This window comes from Leishmania mexicana, chromosome 33 (assembly GCF_000234665.1).
Source record: "Leishmania mexicana MHOM/GT/2001/U1103 complete genome, chromosome 33".
NCBI lineage: Eukaryota > Euglenozoa > Kinetoplastea > Trypanosomatida > Trypanosomatidae > Leishmania > Leishmania mexicana.
The window spans coordinates 1,386,153-1,409,501 of NC_018337.1; the positions used below are offsets into that span (position 1 = coordinate 1,386,153).

At 59.0% G+C, this 23,349-nt stretch overlaps 7 protein-coding genes across 7 annotated transcripts; all 7 read left to right on the plus strand.

Moving 5' to 3' along the window:
* Nucleotides 1-1,399: 1,399 nt before the first annotated feature.
* On the plus strand, nt 1,400-1,879 carry LMXM_33_3650 (putative 60S ribosomal protein L21; the record flags this gene model as incomplete). The annotated part of the gene is made up of 1 exon (XM_003878874.1): nt 1,400-1,879. The coding sequence occupies one exon, from the start codon at nt 1,400-1,402 to the stop codon at nt 1,877-1,879; it is 480 nt and encodes a 159-aa protein (XP_003878923.1).
* Nucleotides 1,880-3,244: 1,365 nt separating this feature from the next.
* LMXM_33_3660 (transmembrane/endomembrane-like protein) lies at nt 3,245-5,158 on the plus strand (the record flags this gene model as incomplete). Its single annotated transcript, XM_003878875.1, has 1 exon — nt 3,245-5,158. One exon carries the CDS (start codon nt 3,245-3,247, stop codon nt 5,156-5,158), a length of 1,914 nt encoding a protein of 637 aa, XP_003878924.1.
* Nucleotides 5,159-9,091: 3,933 nt separating this feature from the next.
* Nucleotides 9,092-10,924, plus strand: LMXM_33_3670 (vacuolar ATP synthase catalytic subunit A,putative; the record flags this gene model as incomplete). Its single annotated transcript, XM_003878876.1, has 1 exon — nt 9,092-10,924. The coding sequence occupies one exon, from the start codon at nt 9,092-9,094 to the stop codon at nt 10,922-10,924; it is 1,833 nt and encodes a 610-aa protein (XP_003878925.1).
* Nucleotides 10,925-12,866: 1,942 nt separating this feature from the next.
* Nucleotides 12,867-13,475, plus strand: LMXM_33_3680 (50S ribosomal protein L13-like protein; the record flags this gene model as incomplete). Its single annotated transcript, XM_003878877.1, has 1 exon — nt 12,867-13,475. The coding sequence occupies one exon, from the start codon at nt 12,867-12,869 to the stop codon at nt 13,473-13,475; it is 609 nt and encodes a 202-aa protein (XP_003878926.1).
* Nucleotides 13,476-14,493: 1,018 nt separating this feature from the next.
* Nucleotides 14,494-18,621, plus strand: LMXM_33_3690 (conserved hypothetical protein; the record flags this gene model as incomplete). The annotated part of the gene is made up of 1 exon (XM_003878878.1): nt 14,494-18,621. The coding sequence occupies one exon, from the start codon at nt 14,494-14,496 to the stop codon at nt 18,619-18,621; it is 4,128 nt and encodes a 1,375-aa protein (XP_003878927.1).
* A 734-nt stretch (nt 18,622-19,355) lies between these two features.
* On the plus strand, nt 19,356-20,732 carry LMXM_33_3700 (conserved hypothetical protein; the record flags this gene model as incomplete). The annotated part of the gene is made up of 1 exon (XM_003878879.1): nt 19,356-20,732. The coding sequence occupies one exon, from the start codon at nt 19,356-19,358 to the stop codon at nt 20,730-20,732; it is 1,377 nt and encodes a 458-aa protein (XP_003878928.1).
* A 1,412-nt stretch (nt 20,733-22,144) lies between these two features.
* On the plus strand, nt 22,145-22,696 carry LMXM_33_3710 (conserved hypothetical protein; the record flags this gene model as incomplete). Its single annotated transcript, XM_003878880.1, has 1 exon — nt 22,145-22,696. The coding sequence occupies one exon, from the start codon at nt 22,145-22,147 to the stop codon at nt 22,694-22,696; it is 552 nt and encodes a 183-aa protein (XP_003878929.1).
* Nucleotides 22,697-23,349: the final 653 nt, after the last annotated feature.

Genomic DNA, 23,349 nt, shown 5'->3' on the forward strand with positions numbered 1-23,349 from the left:
GCAGTGCAGACACTGCAGTGGGAGAGAGAGGGGCAGAAGAAGCACAACAGTCTTTTTGTACAGCTCAAGCACAAGGAAGAGAGGGGTGACAACGCCTCGCCGCCTCACCAACGCACGCACGTGCGCCTTCCAGTCCCGCCCTGGCCCTCCGTATCGCCAGCGGAGTCTGACGAAACAAGGTCGAGAGGCCCCACGTTGCCCCGCCATCCCCCTCCACACACACACACGCCGCCGTTGCTGTTTTTCCACACCATTCAGCGCCTTCCGCACAACGCCTCAGCGAGACTCCAGACTGCCATTTATGTGAGCGCCTGTGGAAGGCAGCCTCGCTGTGGTTATGTACATCGTCGGTGTGCGCGGATGTGCGCCACCTTGTGCCCAGGTGCGTAGGCCACCGCCCATGGAGCAACGACGACGTGCGCTGCGCAAGTGCGCATAGTGAGCGTCGATGCGTGTCTGCGAGAATAGGCCACTTTCTGTGCGCGCGTGTCTCCACTATGAGTGCTTCATATGGATGAGGAAGGCTAGGCGTAACAGCAAAGTGAAAACAGTACAGGGCATACGAAGGTAAGACAAAGACTCGTGGGAAACGAACGAAAAAAGGAAACTTCGTTGTCGAAAACGTGCAGCGCTCCCGTGCACGAAAGGCCAGTCGACGCTCGACGCTCCTCCAGCTCTTCTTTTTCCCTTCACCACTCCGTAAGACGAGCAAGCGAGAGTGAACGGGAAGACTGCATGCGTGTGCGTGTGTATGCGCGCGGGGAAAGGGGGATGCCTACGGGTTCCCTCAAGCGGTGACAGTGCTGCGCAGACAGGCACCCTTGCGGTGTGCGTCTGCACACGTGCTTCACGCGAGCCATCGATGTACATTGAGTGTGCAGAGAGGGACGAGGTCTCCTTATGGGTACATGTCGTTCTGAGGCGCGTCGTGGCTTATTAGGCAGCTAAGGTTGGCTCTGTCGTGCGCTGCTGAAGCGCGTGATGGTCGCCTGACGCGCCGGCAGCTCCACGCTTGCGGGCTGCAAGCCGGTGACGCTTCTCCTCTTTGTGCAGCACTTCCTGGCTTTTATAGCTGATGATTCGCTTATCTTTTTCACTTGCGCTTGCCACGTCTCAATTCTTACTTTCTTCATCCCATCACTTTCCCTCCCTGCCTCACCATGTGACGCCCATCACACTTTGCCGCATCGGTGCCTTTGGTTTTGGGGGTGGGGTGGTACACCGCAAACGTTCATAAACAAATCTGTTGACGCGTTGTGGCGCGTGACCTTACCGGTCATCTACAACGGTGTGGCACTCCTGCCCTGCATTACGCACCACCCACTACACCGACGCCACTCGATCACCATCGACGTATCCACTCCAATCAGCGCACACAAGAGTTCCCCTTGAAGGAAAAATGGTCCACTCGTACGGCTACAAGTCTGGCACCCGCCACCTCTTCGCCAAGAAGTTCCGCAAGCACGGCGTCCCGTCCGTGTCGACGATCTTGACGAACATCAAGGTCGGCGACTACGTCGATGTCGTCGCGGACTCCGCAGTGCGTGAGGGCATGCCGCACAAGTACTACCACGGCCGCACCGGTATTGTGTGGAACGTGACCCCCCGCGGCGTTGGTGTCATCATCAACAAGCCGGTCCGCACGCGCACCCTGCGCAAGCGCATCTGCGTCCGCTTCGAGCACGTCCGCAAGTCTCGCTGCCAGGAGGCGTTCAAGGCGAAGGAGCACCAGTTCCAGGCCCACCTCGCCGCCAAGAAGGCCGGCAAGGCGCTGGCTCCGCTGAAGAAGAGCTCCCGCATGGGCGGCATTGTGCGCCCCAAGAACGTTGAGGTGCTCGCCCGCCGCGTGGCTGACTACGAGGCGATGGTGCCGTACTAAGGTGCAGCACTCACCGCACCCGCGCTCCCTTTTTTGTTTCCCTCACCTTTCCATCTCAGCGGACAGCAATCTTCCCATCACCTGCTCCCGCTTCCTCCTCCTTTCAATCGGCCCGTGATGATCGGGGCAGGACGGTAGCGGAGGTGTTGTTGTCGACGGGGCGGGGGTAGGACTGGGGGAGGCACTTCAAGTCGTTTCTCTCACTTTTGCTTTCTCATTTATCATGACAAAAAAAACTTTGCCAAGCCGACACGGGCGTGCCGAATCGAAGGAGGAAAAAAAAGGTGTGACGGCCGCTGCAGGGATGCCGCATCGCTGCTTCTCTTCCTCCTCTGCTGCATGCGTCGATGCTACCTCGACGGGCAGTTCGCCGCAGCTTCACCCCTTCCCCCGCTCGCTTTGGCATGTGGCCCTGATGGAGTCGAAGAGAGTGAGGGGCTGGATAGCGGCGTTGAAGAAGAGCGCAATGGAGAGAAAGTAGGCGTAGGTGTTGCTCCCCTGCACCACACCCTGTACGTCTTCTCCCTGAGCGCGTCATCTCTTCATTCAGTTTCGCCTTTGCGCATGGCGGTGGAAACGAGCGCGAACGTTGGGTGGCACAGGGTGCCGCGCCGGGTCAAGTTGCCAGAACCCCAAGGTTTGAATATAATAAAAGCGCGTACACACCATACGGATGCGCAGCTTGTTGCCTTCTTTATGTACGTGCTGTTCCGCTGCAGCCTCCTCCTCCACCCCACGCGCGCCTGCGCTCTCTCCCCCTTGTCTCTCTCACACGTACCCAATATACAAAACGCAGCAACCACAGCGACGCTCGTTTCTCTTGCACACACACCCACACCCACACCACCAAAGATAAAATAAAAAAGAGAACCGCAACACCGACGTGTGACTGTATACGCACAAACGCGAGGGCATACCTGCAGCAGCTGAAGCGACTGCTTCGCCTCCCCCCTTTCTCCCTTTTCTTCTTCGCACGTACTTACTTGGACGATCTCTGAGAGGTTTTGCCGATCTTATTTTATTTCTTGCTGTTCTCTTTATCTTTGTGTGCAAGGCGACGCGCACGAAACGTGCCCTTTTCCCTTGCATCCGCGCATACGCACCGAGTTGCACACAAGCGTGCGAGGAGGGGGAAAAAAGAATGCGGGGAGGCGGTGAGCGAACAGGAAGAAGAACAAGTTAGAAAAGGTAAGGAAAGGCGCAGCGCGTAGCGTTTTTCCCTATTGTTTGCTTGCGGTGCCTTTTTCTTTCCCTCGATATCGACACACACACACACATACACATACACATACACACACACCGCACGCACAAACACCCACACGTGCATCACCGCGTTGGTGCCTTTTTCTGTACTGGATGCGTGCTATGCGACTCGGAAAACAGCTGCCAGGAAGGGTGCGGGAAATGCGTGCAGGGCGCGCACCTATTTTGGTGGTGGCACTGGTGCTCCTGTGTGCCACCGTCTTTGTCTCGGCCGGCATCACTGGCTACTCGACCGGCACGATTATATCGCCTCAAGCGAATGCCTACCGCAGTAGTCGCACCCTCTCCCCGATGGACTATTATAAACTCCCTGTTTGCCAGCCTTCTGAGGAGGTGATGAAGGCGAGGCGCGAGCATCCCTCTATTGGCGAAGTTCTGACGGGCAATCGTCTTGTTCCAACCATGTTTGAGTTCCGAGTTGGCGAGGACGTCAAGTGCGCCACCTTGTGCGATGCCAGGTTCACTGTCAAAGCGGTGCGGCGGGCGAACTACATGATCAATAGTGACTACTACGTGCGCATGTTTCTCGACAACAAGCCGCTCGTTTCGGCGTCCCCTCATGCGGGGAGTAACGCGTACCTGCTGGGCTACCCGCTTGGCGTACAGAACGACGTTGAAAAGACCCGAGTGAAGACGAGCATTCTTCACAATCATCTCGACTTTACCATTCGCATCAAGAACCGGGCGATCTCTCAGTTCACGGGAGAGGAGGTGGTCGGGTTCAAAGTCGTCGCCAGAAGTGTTGCAGAGGTGGGCACGTGCACTGCGAAAGCGTTTCAACACTCAAGCCACCCGTACATCTTGCCGAGTTATAGGGATGGAAAAGATGTCAAGGTCCCTTTCACGTACAGCGTGACGTGGGAGAGGTCTAACGAGGAGTACCCCATCGAACACAGCATGGGAGAAGATACCCAGCGGCGCGGGCACAAGATCGCCGCCCTGTACGGCGTTCTGCTGACCATGCTGACAGGCGTTGTGGTAGCGTTTGTGATGCTCCGCACTGTGCGCAAGGACCTCGCCGTCTACCTTGACGAGGAGATGGACGAGAGGGAGATACGTGAGGAGTCAGGCTGGAAGCTGGTACGCGGCGATGTTTTCCGCCCACCCAAGCATGCCGCAGCCCTGGTGACGGCCGTCGGCGCCGGGTGCCAGATTGCGGCGACCATGCTCACCAGCGTGTTTCTCTGCGCCATCCACGCGGTGGACTCGACGCACCGCGGCACCTTCCTGAGCACCGTCATTGCACTTTTTCTGATTGGTCACGTTGTCTCCGGCTTTGTGACGACTCGACTGCTGAAACTCTTCGGTATGGCCTCGTGGAAGACCACCGTGTGTTGCATGGCCGCGTTCCCGGCTGCACTAGGAGGCGGCGTCATGCTGCTAAACCTCATCCATTGGGCAAAGCACAGCACGGCGGCCATCCCGTTCCTGACGGTGGTCGGGATCATACTTGCATGGCTGCTCATCTCACTTCCTTTTGGATGCTATGGCATCTATTGGGGCTTCAAGATGGACACTCTGGTCGTCACAGCCAGGGTCAGCAGCATCCCTCGACTCATACCGGAAGAGGCAGAGAGCACGTCTCTCTACTATGTACTAGCTGGCAGTCTTGTGCCTTTCATCGCGTGCTGCGTGGAGATACCCTTCGCCTTGAACGCATTCTGGCGGGAGGAGCCTGTGTACCTCTACGGCTTCCTGACCTTCTTCTCCATTGCACTGGTCGTGCTTTGCGCGGAGGTGGGCATTGTGGTGACCTACTTCACCTTGCGCGGGGAGGACCACCGTTGGTGGTGGCGCAGCTACTCCGCTCTTGCGACTACTGGCTTTCACCTGTTTGCATACAGCATTCTCTTCCTCAAGCGCTCTCTGCAGATCCGCGCGCTCTCCTCGATCATCCTTTTCCTGGGCTACATGCTCGGCGCGTCCATTATGTTTGGTATGGCGCTCGGCTCTATCGGCTTTATTGGGTCGTTTTGGCTCGTCCAGAACATGTACGCCTCCATCAAGGCTGAGTAGCGGCGTGGACGTGTGCGAGGCATCTCTAGCTGCTTTCCTGTAACTTCTTTTTTGTTTCTGGCGTCTCTCATTTTCTTCTCCTGTAATAGACTTCTCCCCTTACCCACTTCTCCTTGCGGAATTCGAACGTGTTTGGTGTGCGCTGTCATGGCGCAGGCGCATTTGGCTGCCGCTCGCTCTCCATCTCGTGTTTTCTTTCCTCGGCACACACGTAAGCGCGTCTCCGTATTTCACGCCACAGGCCATACCATCCGAAGGGAGAGGGGGGGGTGAGGAGAACGCGAAATAAAGGAGAGAGCTATGGCGTCTATACTAGACGGGTAGGCTTTCTCTTCACGAGGGGTGGGTGGTGGAGGGGGCTGCGCGCCGGCACCTCTGCTCCTTCCCTTCCCCAGCTATGCGCCAACAGGCTCATGCACTTGTAAGCGCACACATCTGTACAAGCGCATACGCATGCGTCCAACAGGCACCAAGAGCGGAGCCGTGGCTGGGCACCTTTTTGTTGCGTTGAAAAAGGTGATGATGTCGGGACGGAGGAGGGACGGCGGTGGGCTGTGCGTGCAGCGAGGAAGAACGAAGGTGAGTGCGGTTTGACAGGGAGGGGCGTGAGACAGCGCTGTGGTGCACATGTTCCGCCTCCTCCCTGCGCTTTGCACACCATCACTAACCAGACGGCTATGCAACCGTTTCCCTGTTGCGGCACCTTCCTTTTCGTCAGTAGAGATGAGGATTGTTTGGGACTGCCGCCATTCAAAGGTGTTGCAATCGAAGTGTCGCCGTTCGCTCGCCACATTTGTGTGCGCCCCTTCGCTATCTCGAGATTGTTCCCGCTTTCGTGCGCGAACCTTGACCTGGCGTCTGTCGGCGCGAGTGGGTCCGTCAGTGCAGTTCTGTGGCAGGAGGATATACCGTACAATACAACAGCAGGGCACAAACGCCGGTGTTGTTTGCGCTGACGGGGAAGGTAAGCAGCGGGGGTGACGTGGAAGGGAGGAGTGAGCACTGTTGCGGCCGGTGTCTCCCCATTGCAGACAGCGACATGACCTAACACCTTTTATCTGGATCCTCCTTTGGCTTTACGGTTTCTTTCCTACTCTGCCGTTACGCCGGATTCGTCAGCTCCCGTCCCCCCGCACCCATTCACTCTCCCTGTCTCAACGTGTGTCTGTCTCTGTCTCGTTAGTCTCTTCCCTACCACCACACCTCGCTCGCGTCTTATCTCGACCCCCGAAGAGGGAGGGGGGCGACACGACGTGTCTACACCATCCACGTAGACGGCGGTAGATTTACGTTCTCATCTTTTTGTTGTTGCTTCAGCTCGTATGTGGTTTTCGTGATTCCCTTATCGTCGCATGAGGAGCCACCCTCTGGTGGTGGCAGGTCCGTGCTCCTGCGAGGCGAGGAGGCCAGTGCGATGTATCGCAACGGATGTCGGCGGCCACAGGTGCTGGGCGGCGTTGTATCGGGGCAGTCCGCAACAAATGCACAGCGCTTGTGCCATCCATGCTATCGCCAGACTGTCCGCGCGACTTGAACGCGTCTCTCTCCCGGTGCTCACACTGCCCACCGCTGTAGGGGGGAGCCTGAGCCGCCCCGAGGGGAGGGGGATGCACCAGGTGGGCCACTGGCATGATGGGAGCGGATGCGAGGCAACCTCCTAGGGTGGGCGGCGTTTGAGAGGCAGAGGCCTTGCTCATAATGACGGATTGGGCGCATTGCTCTAAGGTGGGTGTCGAGGGGCTGCTTCGCACTACAGGATGGAGGCCTGTGGCAGACCTGGTGGTTGGCGTGGCGTTTGACCTCACATTGCATGGCAGCGAACCGAGGCACGGTGTAGGAAAAGAAAACGCCAGTTGTCATCCTTTTGTGCTTTGACTTTGTGCATGACGAGTTTCCAGCAATAGTGGATTATATATATATATATGTTTGCTTCGCTTTGAGCAGTCACGTAAGCGAGCGTCCGGAAACAAAAGGGGTGAGGAAGGACATGAAGAGGCTGTTAGACGTGCGGGTCCGATTCAACGGCAGACAGTTCTTTTTGGATGACGAGGATTGAGCTTCGGTACCACAGGGGTGGAGGAACCCTGTCTGCATGCGCACACTTGCTGGCTTGTTCGTGGTGGAAGGACATGCCGCCAAAAGTGGACGAAAGGAAATTTTTCCAAAACCAGCCTACAGACAAGAAAGTTATTGCCCCCGTCATATGTGCTATCCCACCATCTCCTCGCCGGCTTTCCCCTTCCTACTCAGCTGTTACTCGAGTTTGTACGTGACGGATGATAATGTAGCGGTAAGAGAGTTGAAACCGAAAAAATAAAAGAGGCCCGAGAAACAAAGTGGTTCTGTGGTGATTGATGTGCGTCCCTCATATTCTCTGACAGGGTTCTTCTTAGGTGGCGGTGGTGGAGTGGATGAGTATATATATACATATGTGGATGTATGTGTGTGTGTAAAAGGGCGTCGCACAGTTGCATTGTTGCGCGGTATCATTGCCATCACGGTCCGTCTGTCCCCGCACCCCGTCGTCCCTCTTGTTCGTTTCTCCTGTCCGCCTCTTCTCGAATCTGCTCTTTTTGTTTCCTCTTGTGTTGTTCCCTCCCACAGGATGAGCGCGTCAAGCAAGTGGACTCATCACACACACACATGCATGCGTGCGGCTGCTTTCCCCTCGCGCACGAAGAAAAGTGTGCACGTGGATGCGTCGGCGCTGAAGATGGTCACTCCACAACAAACGGAAAAGATTCTGTGCCTCTCTGTGTACTGGCGTGAGGTTGTTCTTACTCTTTTTTTCAGCACTTTGCGTTTTTTTTAGTTATTTCGTTCATCCTGGGTGATGGCCACTCGTAGCTGTGTTGTGAACGCGGGGGTGCGCAGACGCTTGTGAGGTGTGTGCGTGCTCGCCGGAACCGTTCGCCGTTTCTTTGGGTAACAAGTCTCCAAAAAAAATGTGTCTTGGCGAAGGGGTCAAAAGATGACCCAATCGAACTGACTTTGTTCGCCCCTCACTAGAAAAACGCTTGTCGCGTTCCTGTGGATACATGAGCACGCATGGCATCACGGTTGCTTTCTCCTACGTGCGCGCGTCCGTAGAGCACGAGGCCGCACGTACGTTCGTCTATCATGAAGCGGCGGCCATTCGCGCATTTTATTCTCGTCCTTCTTCGTCCAGTGGGTGTCAAGCGCTGTGTAGGCAGAGAATTGGAGGGGTGTCGCGTGAGCGCTCTGGTCGGCCAATGATCCCCCATGAAGTTTGCCTAGCAAGTCCCCCCCCTCCCCGCACGTGTCTTGCACTTGGTATCGTCATTCGCTTCTTATGTTTCTTTCGCTCCTCTGGCTTTTATCTCGCTTAAAAAAATTATCTGCGCCGTGCGCACACCTGGTTGCCGCTCTCGCATCGGCTGCTTGCGCCTCACGTGATGAACGGCCGCATCGATTCCGTTCTACTGGACATATATGGTCCTACCCACTTCCACCGCGTTGTCACATTTCTTGCCTTCTCTGTCGCTGCGCTGGTTTCTCTCCTTCATGTTGTCTGCGGCTCCGTCTCAGCAAGCGTGTCAGAAAGACGTGTATGTGCCTTCCTCCGCCCACTGATCCCCCTTTTTTCTAGCGCTTCGTCCCCATTATTTCCTCCCCCTTTTCTTTTTCCCGCTTTTTTTTACCGGTTTCATTGTGTGTGCGTGTGCGTGTCCATCCGTGGTTCCGCGACCTTGCATCTCGTATTTTCTGTCCCTCTTTCTCTGTGTGTAACCTGGTGCGAAGGAGCACGCGACCAAGTAACGAGCGCCTTTCTTCTCGATTCTCTTCGCTGTTTTCTGCACCGATACGCGTGCCCGTTGTCTGCTGGTCGAGCAACCGTAGCGACGTGCATACCACCTAGGAACTCTTTAGGCATCCCTATTCTCCCCTCTGTGAGTACACACAAAGTAAAACATGGCACGCGATCAGCATGCGTTCGAGTCAGAGCAGCAGATGGGCTCCGTCAAGGCCGTCTCCGGCCCTGTCGTGATTGCCGAAAACATGAGCGGCAGCGCCATGTACGAACTTGTGCAGGTCGGCTCGTTCCGCCTCGTCGGCGAGATCATCCGCCTGGAGGGTGACACAGCCACGATTCAGGTGTACGAGGAGACGGACGGTCTGACTGTCGGTGACCCGGTCTACTGTACCGGCAAGCCTCTGTCGCTCGAGCTGGGCCCTGGCATCATGTCTGAGATCTTTGACGGCATTCAGCGTCCGCTCGACACAATTTACCAGATGGTGCAGAACGTATTCATCCCGAAAGGCGTACAGGTGCGCGCACTCAACGCGCAGAGGCAGTGGGACTTCACCCCGTCTGTGAAGGTGGGCGACATCGTCACGGGTGGTGACGTCCTGGGCTTCGTCGCCGAGAACTCGCTCATGAACAATCACAGCATTATGGTGCCACCGAACATGCAGGGCCGTGTGGTATCGGTGCAACCTGGTGACAACTACACGCTGGATGATGACGTGGTGGAGATCGAATACAACGGCAAGAAGAAGTCGCTGCGTCTGATGCAGCGCTGGCCCGTGCGCACGCCGCGCCCGGTGGCTGTGAAGGAGTCCGGCAACCACCCCCTCCTGACCGGCCAGCGTGTGCTGGACGCGCTGTTCCCCTCCGTGCAGGGTGGCACGTGCTCGATCCCCGGCGCGTTCGGCTGTGGTAAGACGGTCATTAGTCAGGCCCTTTCCAAGTACTCCAACTCTGACTGCGTCATCTACGTCGGCTGCGGCGAGCGCGGTAATGAGATGGCCGAGGTGCTCATGGAGTTCCCGACCCTGACGACCATGATCGATGGTCGGGAGGAGTCGATCATGAAGCGCACCTGCCTCGTGGCGAACACCTCGAACATGCCCGTCGCAGCCCGTGAGGCCTCTATCTACACCGGCATCACCCTCGCCGAGTACTACCGTGATATGGGCAAGCATATCGCCATGATGGCCGACTCGACGTCTCGCTGGGCTGAGGCGCTTCGTGAGATTTCGGGTCGTCTGGCGGAGATGCCGGCCGATGGTGGCTACCCCGCCTACCTCAGCGCTCGTCTCGCCTCCTTCTATGAGCGCGCCGGCCTCGTCACTTGCATCGGCGGGCCGAAGCGCCAGGGCTCCGTCACGATCGTCGGTGCCGTGTCTCCGCCGGGCGGTGACTTCTCCGACCCCGTGACATCCGCCACTCTCAGCATTGTGCAGGTCTTCTGGGGTCTGGAGAAGCGCCTCGCCCAGCGCAAGCACTTCCCGTCCGTTAACTGGCTCATCTCGTACTCGAAGTACCTGAACGCGCTGGAGCCCTTCTTCAACACCTTCGACTCCGACTACATGCGCCTGCGCGCCGTCGTGTCGGAGATTCTGCAGCGCGAGGAGGAGCTGCAGGAGATTGTGCAGCTGGTAGGTAAGGACTCCCTTTCCGAATCCGACAAGATCATCCTCGAGGTGGCAAAGGTGATTCGTGAGGAGTTCCTCCAGCAGAACGCCTTCACCCCGTACGACAAGTTTTGCCCGCTGTACAAGACATGCTGGATGCTGCGCAACATCGTCACCTTCTACGAGGAGGCCCAGCGCGTCGTTGCCGAGTCTGCCGGCGACCACAAGATCACGTGGAACTACATCCGTGAGAAGATCCCGACCGTCTACACCGGCCTGACCGAGATGAAGTTCCGCGACCCCATCGAGGGAGAGGAGGCGAACACGGAGTACTTCAAGAAGCAGAACGAGGAGATCATCAGCTCCTTCAACTCGCTGCTACAGTAAGTTGCAGACTCGCACACCTTTTCTTCCCCTTTTCGTGGCGTGCGTACTGCGCTACCTCGCGTGCGTGCTGTTTTGATCCGTTGTCATCCGCCTCGGTGGCGTCTATTCGATGTTCGTTGTGGGTGTTGCCGTGTGCTTGTCGCTGTGACGGTGACGCGTGTGGTTCTTTTCTGATCACCTTCTTGACTCTCTCTCTGTAAATCCGTTGTGAAAGGGATGGGATGGAGTGGATGTGTTTGTGTGTGTGGAGGGGGCGGGCCCACAGCGCGTGGTTTCCTCACAATGCACGCGACCGCGTCTAGCTTTTTTCCCCCTTGGTGGCCACCCCAGCCCTCCTCCTCTCTCCTCGACGTTTTTGCTTCTATGGGGTGGGCTACCTGCACAGGCGGTGGTGAAGAGCGTCGCCCGATCTGTGTGTGTGTGTTATCGAGCCAGCCGTGTTGGCGGACGAAAATCGGAGAAGAGAGGATGTACGGGGAGAAGAAACGAATAGGCGCCAAAAAAGAGTGTGTCGAGATCAACGCAACAGAAGCGGTCGCCCTGTTCGTGTTCTTATGTGAGCAGACGATGTTGTTGTTGGTGCTTGTGTGTGTGTGTGTCGCATGATGCCATGTTGTCTGTGTCATGAGCCCCTCCCTGTGCGTGTGCAGGGCAGCTGCGCCGTGGTCTCCCCGTCACCCCTAGTCTCCCTCGCTCACCATGCAGGCAAGCACTGGAGAGCAGGTGGGATGTGAAAGAGTGAGGGAGATGGCAGGATGCAGGTCGTCACGTGAGGTCGCGCAGGGCAGGACGACAGGCCGCAGTGAGGCACTAGAGGAATGACCATAAGGCAGACGAGGCGACAGCTAGTACGTTGTAGGCGTGTGCTTTTGTCTGTGTGATACCGCGTTTTGGTTTGCGGCTTGGGTGGACACGGAGGGGAGGGGGTCGATGCCGCCTCACTGTTTCGTGCCTCTCGGCGATACTTTGGTTTGGCGGAAATTGTGAGCTGCTGCGGCTCCGAAGAGAAAACAGCGAAGAAACTAAAGACGACGAACGTGCGGGAGGCAGCTTATCGAGAATGTGCACACCAGCTTGACTCACGCGTATGCGCGAGTGTCGGCGTGTGATACGCAGGCGTGCGGACTGGTGTAGTAGCGCACGCCACTTTTATTTTTTATCGTGAGAAGCTCTGAACAAGGGACGGCGATGCTCAAGTGGAGGGTGGTTGTGGTGGCGGTAACCGGGAGAGGGAGAGCGTGGCTTGACGGGTCGGATGACGCTCATGTTTCTCCCTCTTAGCTTCTTCCCTCTCCTTGTGCTCCGCCTTTGTTTTTTCCGTCTCTTCGCGAATGTGCGGCCCGCTTATGGTGCCATTGCACAGTATAGCACTGTGAGGTGTGCCAGCTGTGACAGGCGGTGGCACCAGGGGCGCCGAATGCCAACCATTGTCATCTCTCTCAAACAAGAAGGCCGTTTTGCAGCCTCGAGTCGCCGTTCTTCACGTCTCTCCTTCCCGACGTTCCCTTTTCTACGTTCCATTTCTTCTGTGCATGTCTCCCCGACACCTATGCACCCCTTTCTTCTCAGTTTCGCATAGGATTTGCCTGTGCGTGCGTCTGTGTGCAGCGCCGGCACGCCTCGAGCTCCCCCCCGCCGCCACGAGTCTGTGCGTTGCCGCACACCCCCCAGGCAACTAAACAGGAATGAAATAAGCTCCAGCATCGACTTCACGTGCATCCATCCTGATAGCCTTTTGTGGGGTGCCGGCCCTTTTTGCCTTTTCCTCCTGTTCACAGGAGTTGGTCTGTGGTGAGGGACCGCCCAGGCACACACCCACACACGCACACGCACACAAGGACAAGCTTCAGTCTCCAGAGTCGAGGGTATCATTGCCTCTCAAAAGCCCGCTACATCCTGAGCGACATCGATTCTAAAAGAGAAGGCAGGACTCTCCTTCATCATGCTTCGGGCTACTTCTATTCTCGGAGCACCCTTCAAGAGTGTGCTCCGCCGCCACAAGTATCATCCAGAGGGTCTGCCGCTCTACAACGACCTGTCGAAGCAGTGGCTGTGTCGCGAGGGGGAACGGTGGTGGTTGCTGGACGCGCGAGGCCAGCAGTTGCCACATGTGGCGAAGATTGCTGCCCAGTACATGACCGGGCAACATCGCCCCGATTTTACGCCGGGCATGATGACTGGGGACCATGTTGTCATCACAAACATCAAGGATGCCGTCATGACGGGCGACAACTGGATTCGCGTGCCCATCACCTGGCAGACCGCCTACCCCGGCGGCAAGTACCGAGTGCGCCTCTCCGAGATGTACGAGCGCGACCCCTGCATGGTGATGTGGTGGTATTTGAAGGACGAGGTGAACCGCCACTTTGTCCGCAAGCTCAAGACGCGCACCGCACCATTAGAAAAGGCGTGGCTGTACGAGGACTGCGTCCACCCGCACGCCGAGAAGAACCCGCGCCCGTTGGTGTGGACCGACACTGCAACGGTGGGTTGGCGGTACAAGGATCCAATGTTTCAGCGGCGCTGGTCACCGAATCAGTTTATGAGCTGACAAGGTCTGCTGGCGCAATTCTCGGTGACGGGCCGTAGCCTGTCTTGTGCGATGCCGGTCAAGCATGACTCCTGTCCCCTCTCTTCCATCGGCGCGTGTAGGTGTCAATGGTGCCGCTTACAAAACTGTGGGCTGGTTGGTGGTGATGGTGGTGACGCTGTTGGTGTCGAGACGGTGGCTTACGTGTGTGCGGCTGCGGGTGTACAGATGTCGTGTTATCTCACAGTAAACCGTGCAACGGCGGGAATGACGCAGAAAACAAAAGACTGCCGGATATCGAGGCAGGCAGAAGACGTACCGCGAATCTTGCGGCCTACACGTTTGTTTTCGCCGCCTCTGTATCGAGGCTAGGTGGGAATTTGGGAAGTCTCTGACCTGGGCCACGTGGCCAAGCCGGTTCAGGTCCGCCGGCGCGCGCCTAGCTGTCGTGCTGCTCAGCCCACAGGTTATGCCTTTCATGCTGCTTCACCTTTTACTTGTGCTTTTCCTTCCCCTCTTTTCGGGATTGTATCTCGTCTGCATGTGTGTGTGTGTGTGTCTGTGCCGCAACAAACAATCTGCTCACACCCACGAATGGATGCTCTGAGCGTACGGCGAGACCCGCGGCCACGAAAGAAAAGAAAAGTGTGAAAGAAGACACTGTGCGTTGCGGATAGGAGGGGGGAGGGGGACGAGGGGTAAAGAGGGAGAGTGACAGGGGGGCTGCTGGGCTGCCTTGTCGAGCCTCCCTCTGCTCTCGCTGCTCCTTCGCTGCACTCATTTGGGGACACGCACATATGCTCCTTTATGCTGTAGCAACTGCACCGACGAGTTCCTCGTGCACGTTGCGCCCGCGTTCGGCGCTACGCATCCCAATACACATAGGCGCTCACCACCTCCCCTCACACGTACCGGTGAGCGAAACACCGGAAAAAGCTCATCAGCTTGCCTCGTAACACCTATCCGCTTTGCGCGGGTTTGCCTTTTCCGAGGAGTGGCTCGAGCCCCTCACGAGCAGCACCAGACGAACGCTGCCTTGATGCACGGTACACGTCTATGGCGGCTGCGGGTGTCTCTGACCGTTCGTAATGACGCTCGTGTCACACAGGTGGAGTCCCTGGGCCGCCGCTGGGCGGAGCTGGATGCGGTACGCCCAGCCAATCTAACCGGTCCAGCCACGGAGTTGTTGAGGGAGACGGTAGCGTGTCTCCAGGAGTCGGCGCCGGCGCTAACGTCATCGAGCGCTTCCTTGCCCGCAGCGGCGTCATCATCGTTACCCACCCCGCCGCCCCTTCTAAGCTCACGGGAGAGCGCCCAGCGCATCTGGCGGTCGCTTCGGCGGCAGCGGGTACCGTGGCAGGACGCCTTGGCGTTACTGCCGTGGCAGCTGCAAGCTATGACGCCGGCGCAGCGGCAATTTCTGAGTTCACATGCTGTACGGACGCCTGCTAGGGTCGCCAGCCTGGCCTTAGCCGCGTGGGATATGCACGAGGACGCAGCGCTGGTGCAGCAGTACCGTTCCCTGAAGCGCTCCGCCTACATAGTTGACTACGCGCGTCTCGTCTCAGCGGCCCTGCGAGAGCGGCCTTCGCTGCCAAACGGACTTCTGCCGGTTCCGTACGGTGTCGTGGAGCACGGCTACGCGCTTGGCCGGCGCTCGCCGGAGGACGCGAAGATTGCGCTGGCGCTAAGCAAACACATGACGCTACTGGGTCGGGAGGCGCTGACACGTGAGGCAGAGGAGCGCTTAGTGCTCAGTCACGCAACCCTTGAAGGCCTCGCGGGCCACTGGCAGGCTGCGTTGGACATTGTGCAGCATAGTCGCGCGGTGCGCCTCTCTGCGCGCGAAGGGATGAGGCGCTACGTCCGGTCACTGCTGGCGCGACAGGGTGGTGCTTCACTCACTACGACTGCGCCGCTTGCGCAGTCGTGTGATTCCTCGGTTTCGAAGCACGGCGACGCTCCGGCCGGTCCTCGGAATGAAAGGGCCGAGCCAGCAGAGTTTGCCGCCGAGGCACAGCTGCGCCGCGAGGACGTCTCCACTGACTGGGTGGACGCTCTTCGCACCTTTCTCTCAAAAGAACCGCACGCGCAAACGTACCCGGGCGCTCGTCGCCTGCTCGAAGGCCTACCACCGGCGGTGATGGACAATCGCACGTACCTCCTGTTGGCCTCAACGGTGCTGCACTGCTGCACACGACGCATGTTCGCTGGGACCTTGACCAGACGAGTCGTAAGCTGCATTACCAACGCAAATTGGCTCATGGCGCTAGCGCTTACGTGTGCGGCGCAGTACTACGACGTGGCGGCGCCGCTCATTCCTCTCGCAACGAAGAGCGGTAGCGGTGGCGCGACGGGTGTGCTTGACATCCCACCGGAGCTGGGTGCATACGTGGCAGCAGTGAAGCGCTTGCAGCAGGAAGAGCGGCCGGGAGCGGCAGAGACTTCGTCTCTAACCGTACCGGAGGCCGCAGCTCTCACGTATCCCGAGGCACTTGCACACGCGCTGACGGCCACGTCGCCCGCCACATGGCGGACTCTTCTGCTCTCCTGCCCCCACGCCTACTCTCCGACGCGTCTGCGTTACTTCCTGCTCGCTGCGTGCGGCAAGGCTCGCGACGCCACCCTGTTCGAGGGCACCAGCGACAGCCGATGCGCAGAAGACCGTATCGAGTGCTGCACTTTCCAATCACGTGCGGTCACACGACTTATCTGCGCCGCGGCAGAGCCGCGCAATCAGCAGTACTTTTTCAAGGTCATCCCTGCCTCGGCTCGCGCGCACCATTTCGAGCGCTCGCCGCTGACAAACGCACCAACACGAGAGTTGAAGCCAGAACGAGGCACAGGGCAGCTTATTCCAGCTGCTGCTGCCGCCGCCAAAATAGACGCCGCTCAAGCCCTTTCTACTTCGGCGGCCGGGGGACCGGCAGAGTGGACGTTGCCGACGGTGCCCATAACGCCGGCACGGACGCGGCTGCAAACCTGGAGGCGTCAAACGGCGACAACACCAGAGGAGTGCACGCAGCTCCTGGCGGACGTGTCCCTCTACCTCCGAGCGACGCACAGGGTCGAGGGTGCCGTCATCTCCGCCAACCAACAGCCTCGTCTCACCGAGGAGGTCTTTCTCAAGGCGATAGCCGCCCTCGCTGCGAGTGGAGTGGTGCAGCTCGCGTCCACAGAGCGCTTTCACTGGCCACTCGCAGTGTTGAAGACGGCAAGGCTGCTCCGCGTCCAAGTGGACGCGTCTCTCATCGTCGACACGGCGCGCACGATTTCGTCCATGTTTGTGGACCACACCCCGCTCGCCCTCCCCTTTATCCTCGGTGCCCACACGCTGCTGGGTGACTGGAAAGCCGGCCTGCAGCTCTGCACGCGACTGTTGCGCAAACAGCAGGATGGCGAGCTCGAGGTAGACACAGACACACCCCGCGTAGGCAAGCCACAGACGCACCGGTTCACGGCGCCGCCACCGACGCTTCTGGAGGCGATGGCGCAGGTCGGGTATGCCTCACCCGCAGCGGTAGCGGTGCGCCACTGGAAAACACTGGAGGCTTCCTGCACGTCCGCCCTCGCTTCGCTGCGCAGCGAGAGGTCCTGCACACTTCCACTTCTGCTGTTGGAGCTGCAGCAGTTCCACGACGAACGGCAACTCTGTGAGGAGGTACGTCACCTGTGCGCGGGACGACGCCGGGGCAGTCCTCAGCAAAAGCTGAACGGCCTATCGCGTCGCCGGATGCTGCTGGGGGCCGCGTTCTGTCTGCTGGACAACGAGGCTGCCCTGCGGCGCGTGTTGCGGGCAGCGGGGAAGGAGAGGGCGCGCTCGGCAGACGTGGACACGCATGGTCTCCAGCGCCTGCTCCGCGTTTTGCCATCTACGGACGCAGCGCAGGTCCTTGCCGCAGAGGCGCGCGAGGGGCGCTGCGCGCATGAGCATTGGCTTTGCGAGGTGATGAGCCGTTCTGACGTCGCCGCCGACGCCGCCGGTGACCTGGGTCGGCTTCGACCGTTTTCCGCGACGCTTTCTGCGCTGTGCTTCTTCAAACAGGCTGCCGTGGCGTGCGACGTGGTGAGGTGCCTGAAGGGACTGGTTCGGCTGGCAGAGCGGGCGAGGGAGTGCCCTTATCCTGATGTGCTGCTCCTGTCGCTCCTGCGCCTGCTGCGCCTTTTTCTTTCACATGGTGGACTCCTCTCTGCGAGCGTGGTCACGCGTGTGTTGGAGGAGGGCAAGGCGCTTGCTGCACTACCTCGCCCCACCGCTTTGGCGCTGGCCAGTAAGCTCTTCAACAGGATGCAGGAGATGCAGAGGCTGAGTCTGCCTCTCAAGGATACCCGCCGTCTACTGCGCCGAGCGAGCGGCGCACATCTCCCTGAAGCCCATGCTATTGCTGGAGACATCAATGCTGTCCGCACGGGCAAGTCTCCTGCAGCTCCGTGTGTCGTGTGGGCCCTGCTCGGTGTCCTACACTCGACTGCAAGCAGCGTCCTTCAAGTACCCGTGCCTGCATCCTTCACGTCTTCCCTGCTTTCCCGCGTTGTGGAGACGAACGGGGCAGCGGATTGGTGGACTGCCTTGCTGTTCTTCCAGAGTATTCGCCGCCCAACGATGCTGGAGCGGGCTTTGCTCGTGCGGGCTCTCCGGCACTGCGGCGGTGCTGCAACGCCGATTCTCCTCTCTAACCGCCGCTTTCTCCGCGACTGCCCTGAACAAGTAGTGATATGGGCCGATGAGGCAAGCGGACAGTCAAAGTGGTGGCGATCTCTGGCCCTCCTTGAGCACGCGCAGGAAGTGGAGCGGCGCACGACAGCGTCGGCGGCGGAAGCTGAGCAAGACGCGAGCGACCCCACGGAAGGTGCGCGTGCGCCGGCGTCGCCGCTCTCACCGGCCGTGGTGGCCATCATTCGCGGCTGGAATGCCGACGAGCGACAGCGGTGCGGCGAGCTTCTCCGGCGGCAGGGCTTTATCGCTACAGGATCATTGAGGAGGGGCACACCGCTTGGTGAGGCGCGTGTGGCGTCGCTGGCGGACTCTCGGGCCCAGCGGCAAGCAGAAGCGATTCTGCAGCTGCTGAAGGAGAAACCATCTGCCGCGGCACCCTTCCTCGATGCGCCGCCGAGTCTCGATGCTGGCCATCCCGGTGTGAGGGCGGCGCGTCGGAAGGACGAATGACGCTGGCGCACTTTGCGTTCCGGACATCTGGGCACGTTGTGGTCGACGCTGCTTCGGCGCGTCGCATGCGCCCATCTCAAGCACCACGGTGGCGTTATCTCCCATGCCTCCCTTGATTGTCGCGTCCACCACGGGGACCGCCTGTGCCGTGCACATCCCGCCCCCAACCTCTGTCGTGCTCCCGCTCGGTGCCGCGCCTGTGTGATGACTGCGACTCCTCTCTCTTGTACACTACGTTGAGTAGGCAAGCATCACATAACCTTTCCTGCCGAGAAGTAATAACAATGGGATGCGCGAGACAGTCGCTTCTCCGTGAACGACGACTGCCTTTGCAGTTTGCAGGCGCCCACACGAACCCAGCAACCAACCAAGTGTACGCGTCTTACGAATCTGAGAAAAAAAAATACCCCTCGGCGGTGCTGCTTGGCGTGCATGAACGTGTTCGCGGCTACTTTGTTGCCCTCGCTCGTTCCGCTGTACTCCTCTTTCTTCCGCGCTTCTTTTGTATCTCCGCCATCGGTACCCCCTCCCCTCCCCCACACCCCCGCGGGCATTCAACATTCCGCTGCGCCTCACACATCCATAAAGACAGATATGCAGCCGCTTGCACAGGCAAGGCGCACACCTTCTGACTCGGCTGCTGCGTGAGAAGGCACCTACCCAAGACGCACACGCGCCCCAGCTGGGAACCGCCTTTCTAGGATGACTGCGCGCCCGTCGACGCCTCATCATCTATGGACACCTCTTCCATTGTGTTTCTCGGCGCTGGAAAGTGCAATGTGGTGGTGGATCTGCCCATGCGTTTGGTGCCGAGTTCCTTGAGCTCGGCATCGCACCCTACTGGAGCTGCCACGCAGCGCGCAGCCCTGCGCATCCGCAACGCGGCGGTAAAGGAGTGCTCAGAGTGCTACCGTGCGCTGGCGGCGTACGCGGGTCGGCGACGGGTCGTGCCGCTCCCCGCAGACCTCTACGCAGCCATTGCAAGTATTGTGCCGGCGAACTATCACGCGCTAATGCAAAACACATCGGAGGCTACACTGGTGCCTAACTTCACCAGCGATCCAGTGCAGCTGCTCCAGATGGACATGGCTGCCTCGGACGCAGCCGGGCGAGTGGCCGACTACACGGTGGAGGTAAAACCGAAAAGCGCGTGGCAGCCACCACAAGTTGTGGGTATCGTGGCGGATGGCGCTGTTCACTGGATAGAGGAGTTGAAGCATCGCCACTGCCGCTACGCGCAGATGCTGCGGTACAAGGAGGTGCGCGACATGGCGGAGGAGGCTCCGGCGTCTGTGGCCTCAGCAACCTCGCACGACTGTGTGCGCAGCGCTCAGTTGGGCAGCGGCCTCTACTGCCCGAACTACTTGTTTCGGCCCGCCCTCTCGTCACGCGCGGGGCTGCAGCGACTCATGCACAACCCACAGAACAACCTGAAGGTGATCAGCTACCACGCATCCCGTAAGGGCACCCACCCAGGCAACCCGAAGACGCTGACGGTTGAGGAGTTGAACGGCATCGCTGATGCCATTGACGCCTCACAGGTGCTAGCACCCTTGGCTCACCTGCAGCTGTACGGCTGCGCCCCTGAAAGCGCAGATGCATCGCCGGAAGAGAGCCAGTTGCGCTCGGTGCCCGTGCTGGACGCACATCTGCTCTATCACTGGTCTGTTGCTGAAAACAAAGAGGATGTTCAATGGATCGTCCTGGACACAGACCCGGAGCTGCTCTGCAGCTGCACGTCGATCACGGACGAGGACGCTTGCAAGCAAGCGAGTCGTGCAAGCCCTCGTTATGTGCCGCCAACTTTGGACTACGCAAAATGCCTCGATCGCTTCTACGTCTCCACCACAGCCAAAGACGTGTCGCTGATGATTGCCGTTTCGTGCGGTAGGAGCCAGCCGGTGACGCACGCGAGCGAGTGCGCGGTTCTGACCAACGTGTCGCCGGAGGTGGACGGCGGCTGCTTTGTTCGCCGCGGCGCCGACGTTTACCGTATCGGTGTGGTGGACCTGGACGCCAAAACGCACAAGTCTCTGTATCACTACTACATGCACGACAAGGCCATTGTCAGCGCCTTCGTGGCCGGCGGTAGCAACAAGAGAGAGGCGTGAAAAGCGAAAGACGAAGATGGGAATGGGTGGGTGGCCGGGCGATAAGGCCTGCGTGCGTGTGCGCTCGTGTCTTCAGGGACAATGAGTTTGTTTTACCACTCAACGCTGCGGCTCCTTGGCCGGTGTCGAAGGATGGTGCCACGATTGGCGCCACTTCGTTGCCCACGTCTCCTGGCCGCACAGCCGTGCTCACCCAATCGCGCGCACGTCGACGCGGGGGCGCGCCGGATTTCCCTTTTTGTTGCTCAACTGATTTTTCTTTTTCTCTGCGTTCTCGATGCCTTCGTGTGCTCCTGGTCCGCTCTATTCGAGCTCAGCGGTGGCGTCATACGCGTCGGCAACGAACTCATAATGATTTCCACGCGTGTGTCTCCTCCTCCCTGGCTCGCTTGCGTGCGCACGGTATCCTCCTCCACGTAGGAGGCGAGAGGGACACGCGCACGCGTAGAGTGAAGGGAACGCACAGCTCACCACACAGCGCACAGGGACGCACATTCCTCTCTCCGCACAAGCAAGCGGCTCTGAACCTTTGCAGCGGCAGAGGATGCGCTTGCTGTATTTTTGTGCCGGTGCACTCGAAGGGGGGGGGATGGGGTACATTGCCCGGGACGGAGGCGGAGGAAAACGTGAGTCGATGATAGCGGCAGACGTGGATCATGGATTCCGCACGAGGTTTGCCTTCGTGGTGTCTCCGCAGTGGCGTGGCATCACCCGAGAACACAAGTGGTTGAACAAAGGACAAAAAAGAAAGCGGCCACGCACGAACTGATTGTTGTCATTCGCTTTCGGGCGTCAGCAGCCGCCACTGATGCTTCCCCGCTCACCGGATGTGGATGCTAGAGGGTGTGTGGCACTCTGCTCCTCGTCCTCACGTTTGAAGTGCGTGCGTCTTTCTCTCTATAGGTGTGTATACTGGTTACGGTGCTAGCGCTCTGTCTCACCGCTGCTTCTACGAATATGCACGCACACACACCCTCCGCCATCCCTTCATGGCAAGGAGATGAACTCGTCCACTTTCACAATATCCCTTCTGCGCCCGCGTTCTCCGCTTCTGCGCACACGGTTGGTGACTGCGCCATTGCAATGTGTTGTGCACCGGGGTAATGTGCGGCGCTGCTGACATGCACCGCAGGTATCACAAGTTCCAGGTGTCGTCCCCTCTCACTGTGCCTCTCTCTCTGTCGCCGTCCATCTAGAGTGAAGCGATTTAACGCTGCCCGCCCAGTCCTCCACCGCGCACCGCATTCACTCACGTTTTTGTGTTGCCGGAGGTGCGCGGCTCGCCCATCAGTGCCTGCAGCACCCCCGATCCCGAGGAACCGAGTTCGCGTGCCCGAACGCGTGTGAACCGACTCTCTTCTTCGAGGCAAACGTGTGGGTATACCTCTCTTCTGTCTCTTGGGCGTGACATCATGGCCCATGGTGCCGAAGAATGTATTCTGACGGCGCCAGGCTGTGTCTACATTACCCTTGAGCAGGAGGAACAGCTCGTGGATCGCCTCTACACGCAGTCCCTGCACCACAAGGAGGCTACCCTATCAGAGCTAGATGCGCGCTACTACCCTGTGGCCCCCCCGCAGACCATCTCGCAGGAGACGCTGCAGAAGAGTGTGCAGCGCCAGGTGGACGTCGAAATGGAACGCCGACAGCATCGCCGGAAGGAGATGGACGCCATAGCGGTTGCGGAGGCGATGGGCCACACGAACGGCAGCCGTGCCACCACTTCCAAGAAAACGCTGACACTGGAGCAGACGGACGTCAGTGTGCGTCGCCTCTACGACGACACACTCGCGCTCAAGAAAGCAAGGATGGCGGAAAGTGAGCGCCTCTACGCGTTTCACCCAGAGGACCTCAAGTCCGCCAAGATGTCGAAGGCGGCGCTGCAAGTGTCTGTCCATCGCATGAGCAGGCCTAAAAAGACGGAGTTCACGATTGCGGAGGTGAACAAAATCTACGGCCTGTGAGCCTTTGCCGCCTCTTATCGTGTCCCTCATGTATCCCCTCTGCCGGAGTCCATGCGTGTGTGCCACAACAAGTGTTCAATCAGCCTCACACCGCCGTGCTCAGTGTTCTTTGTTTCTCGTGTGCGAGCCTTCTCTGTTACCGTGCAGGCGAGGACGGTGGCAGAAGCGGCGAGCAGAAGTAAGCGCATGAGGCGAAAAAGGCGCCGCCGCTTTCCTCCTGTGCTTCTCCATCCGCCCCTCCCAACGCCCTTGAACCCACGTGGGATGTACACTACCTCGTTCTCTTGTGTCTCTGAGCCCGTCGTATTCTCTGCTGCCGGGCAGCCCGTCCTCTTTCCAAACCCCTCCGGCATCTTTTTCTTCTTTGCCTCCTCCTCTTCCCTTCACATGTGTTGGAGGGGTGACAGAAGCACTAGTTGCGCTCGTGCGCACGCTGTCACGCGGCGACCCGGTTACTTTTTTTTTTTGGGGGGGGGGTTGTGATCATGAGGCGGCATACCAACACGAGATGCACCATCATCATAGACCATGCTAGTGCGGAGACCGCGTCTTCCGGTGAGCTCCCGTCTCCGGTTAGCGGCCGGCTCTTTCAGCACGCAGTGCTTGGCTGTATTCTCTCTCTCGAGAAGGGCCAAGATGTGACGGTGCTTCCC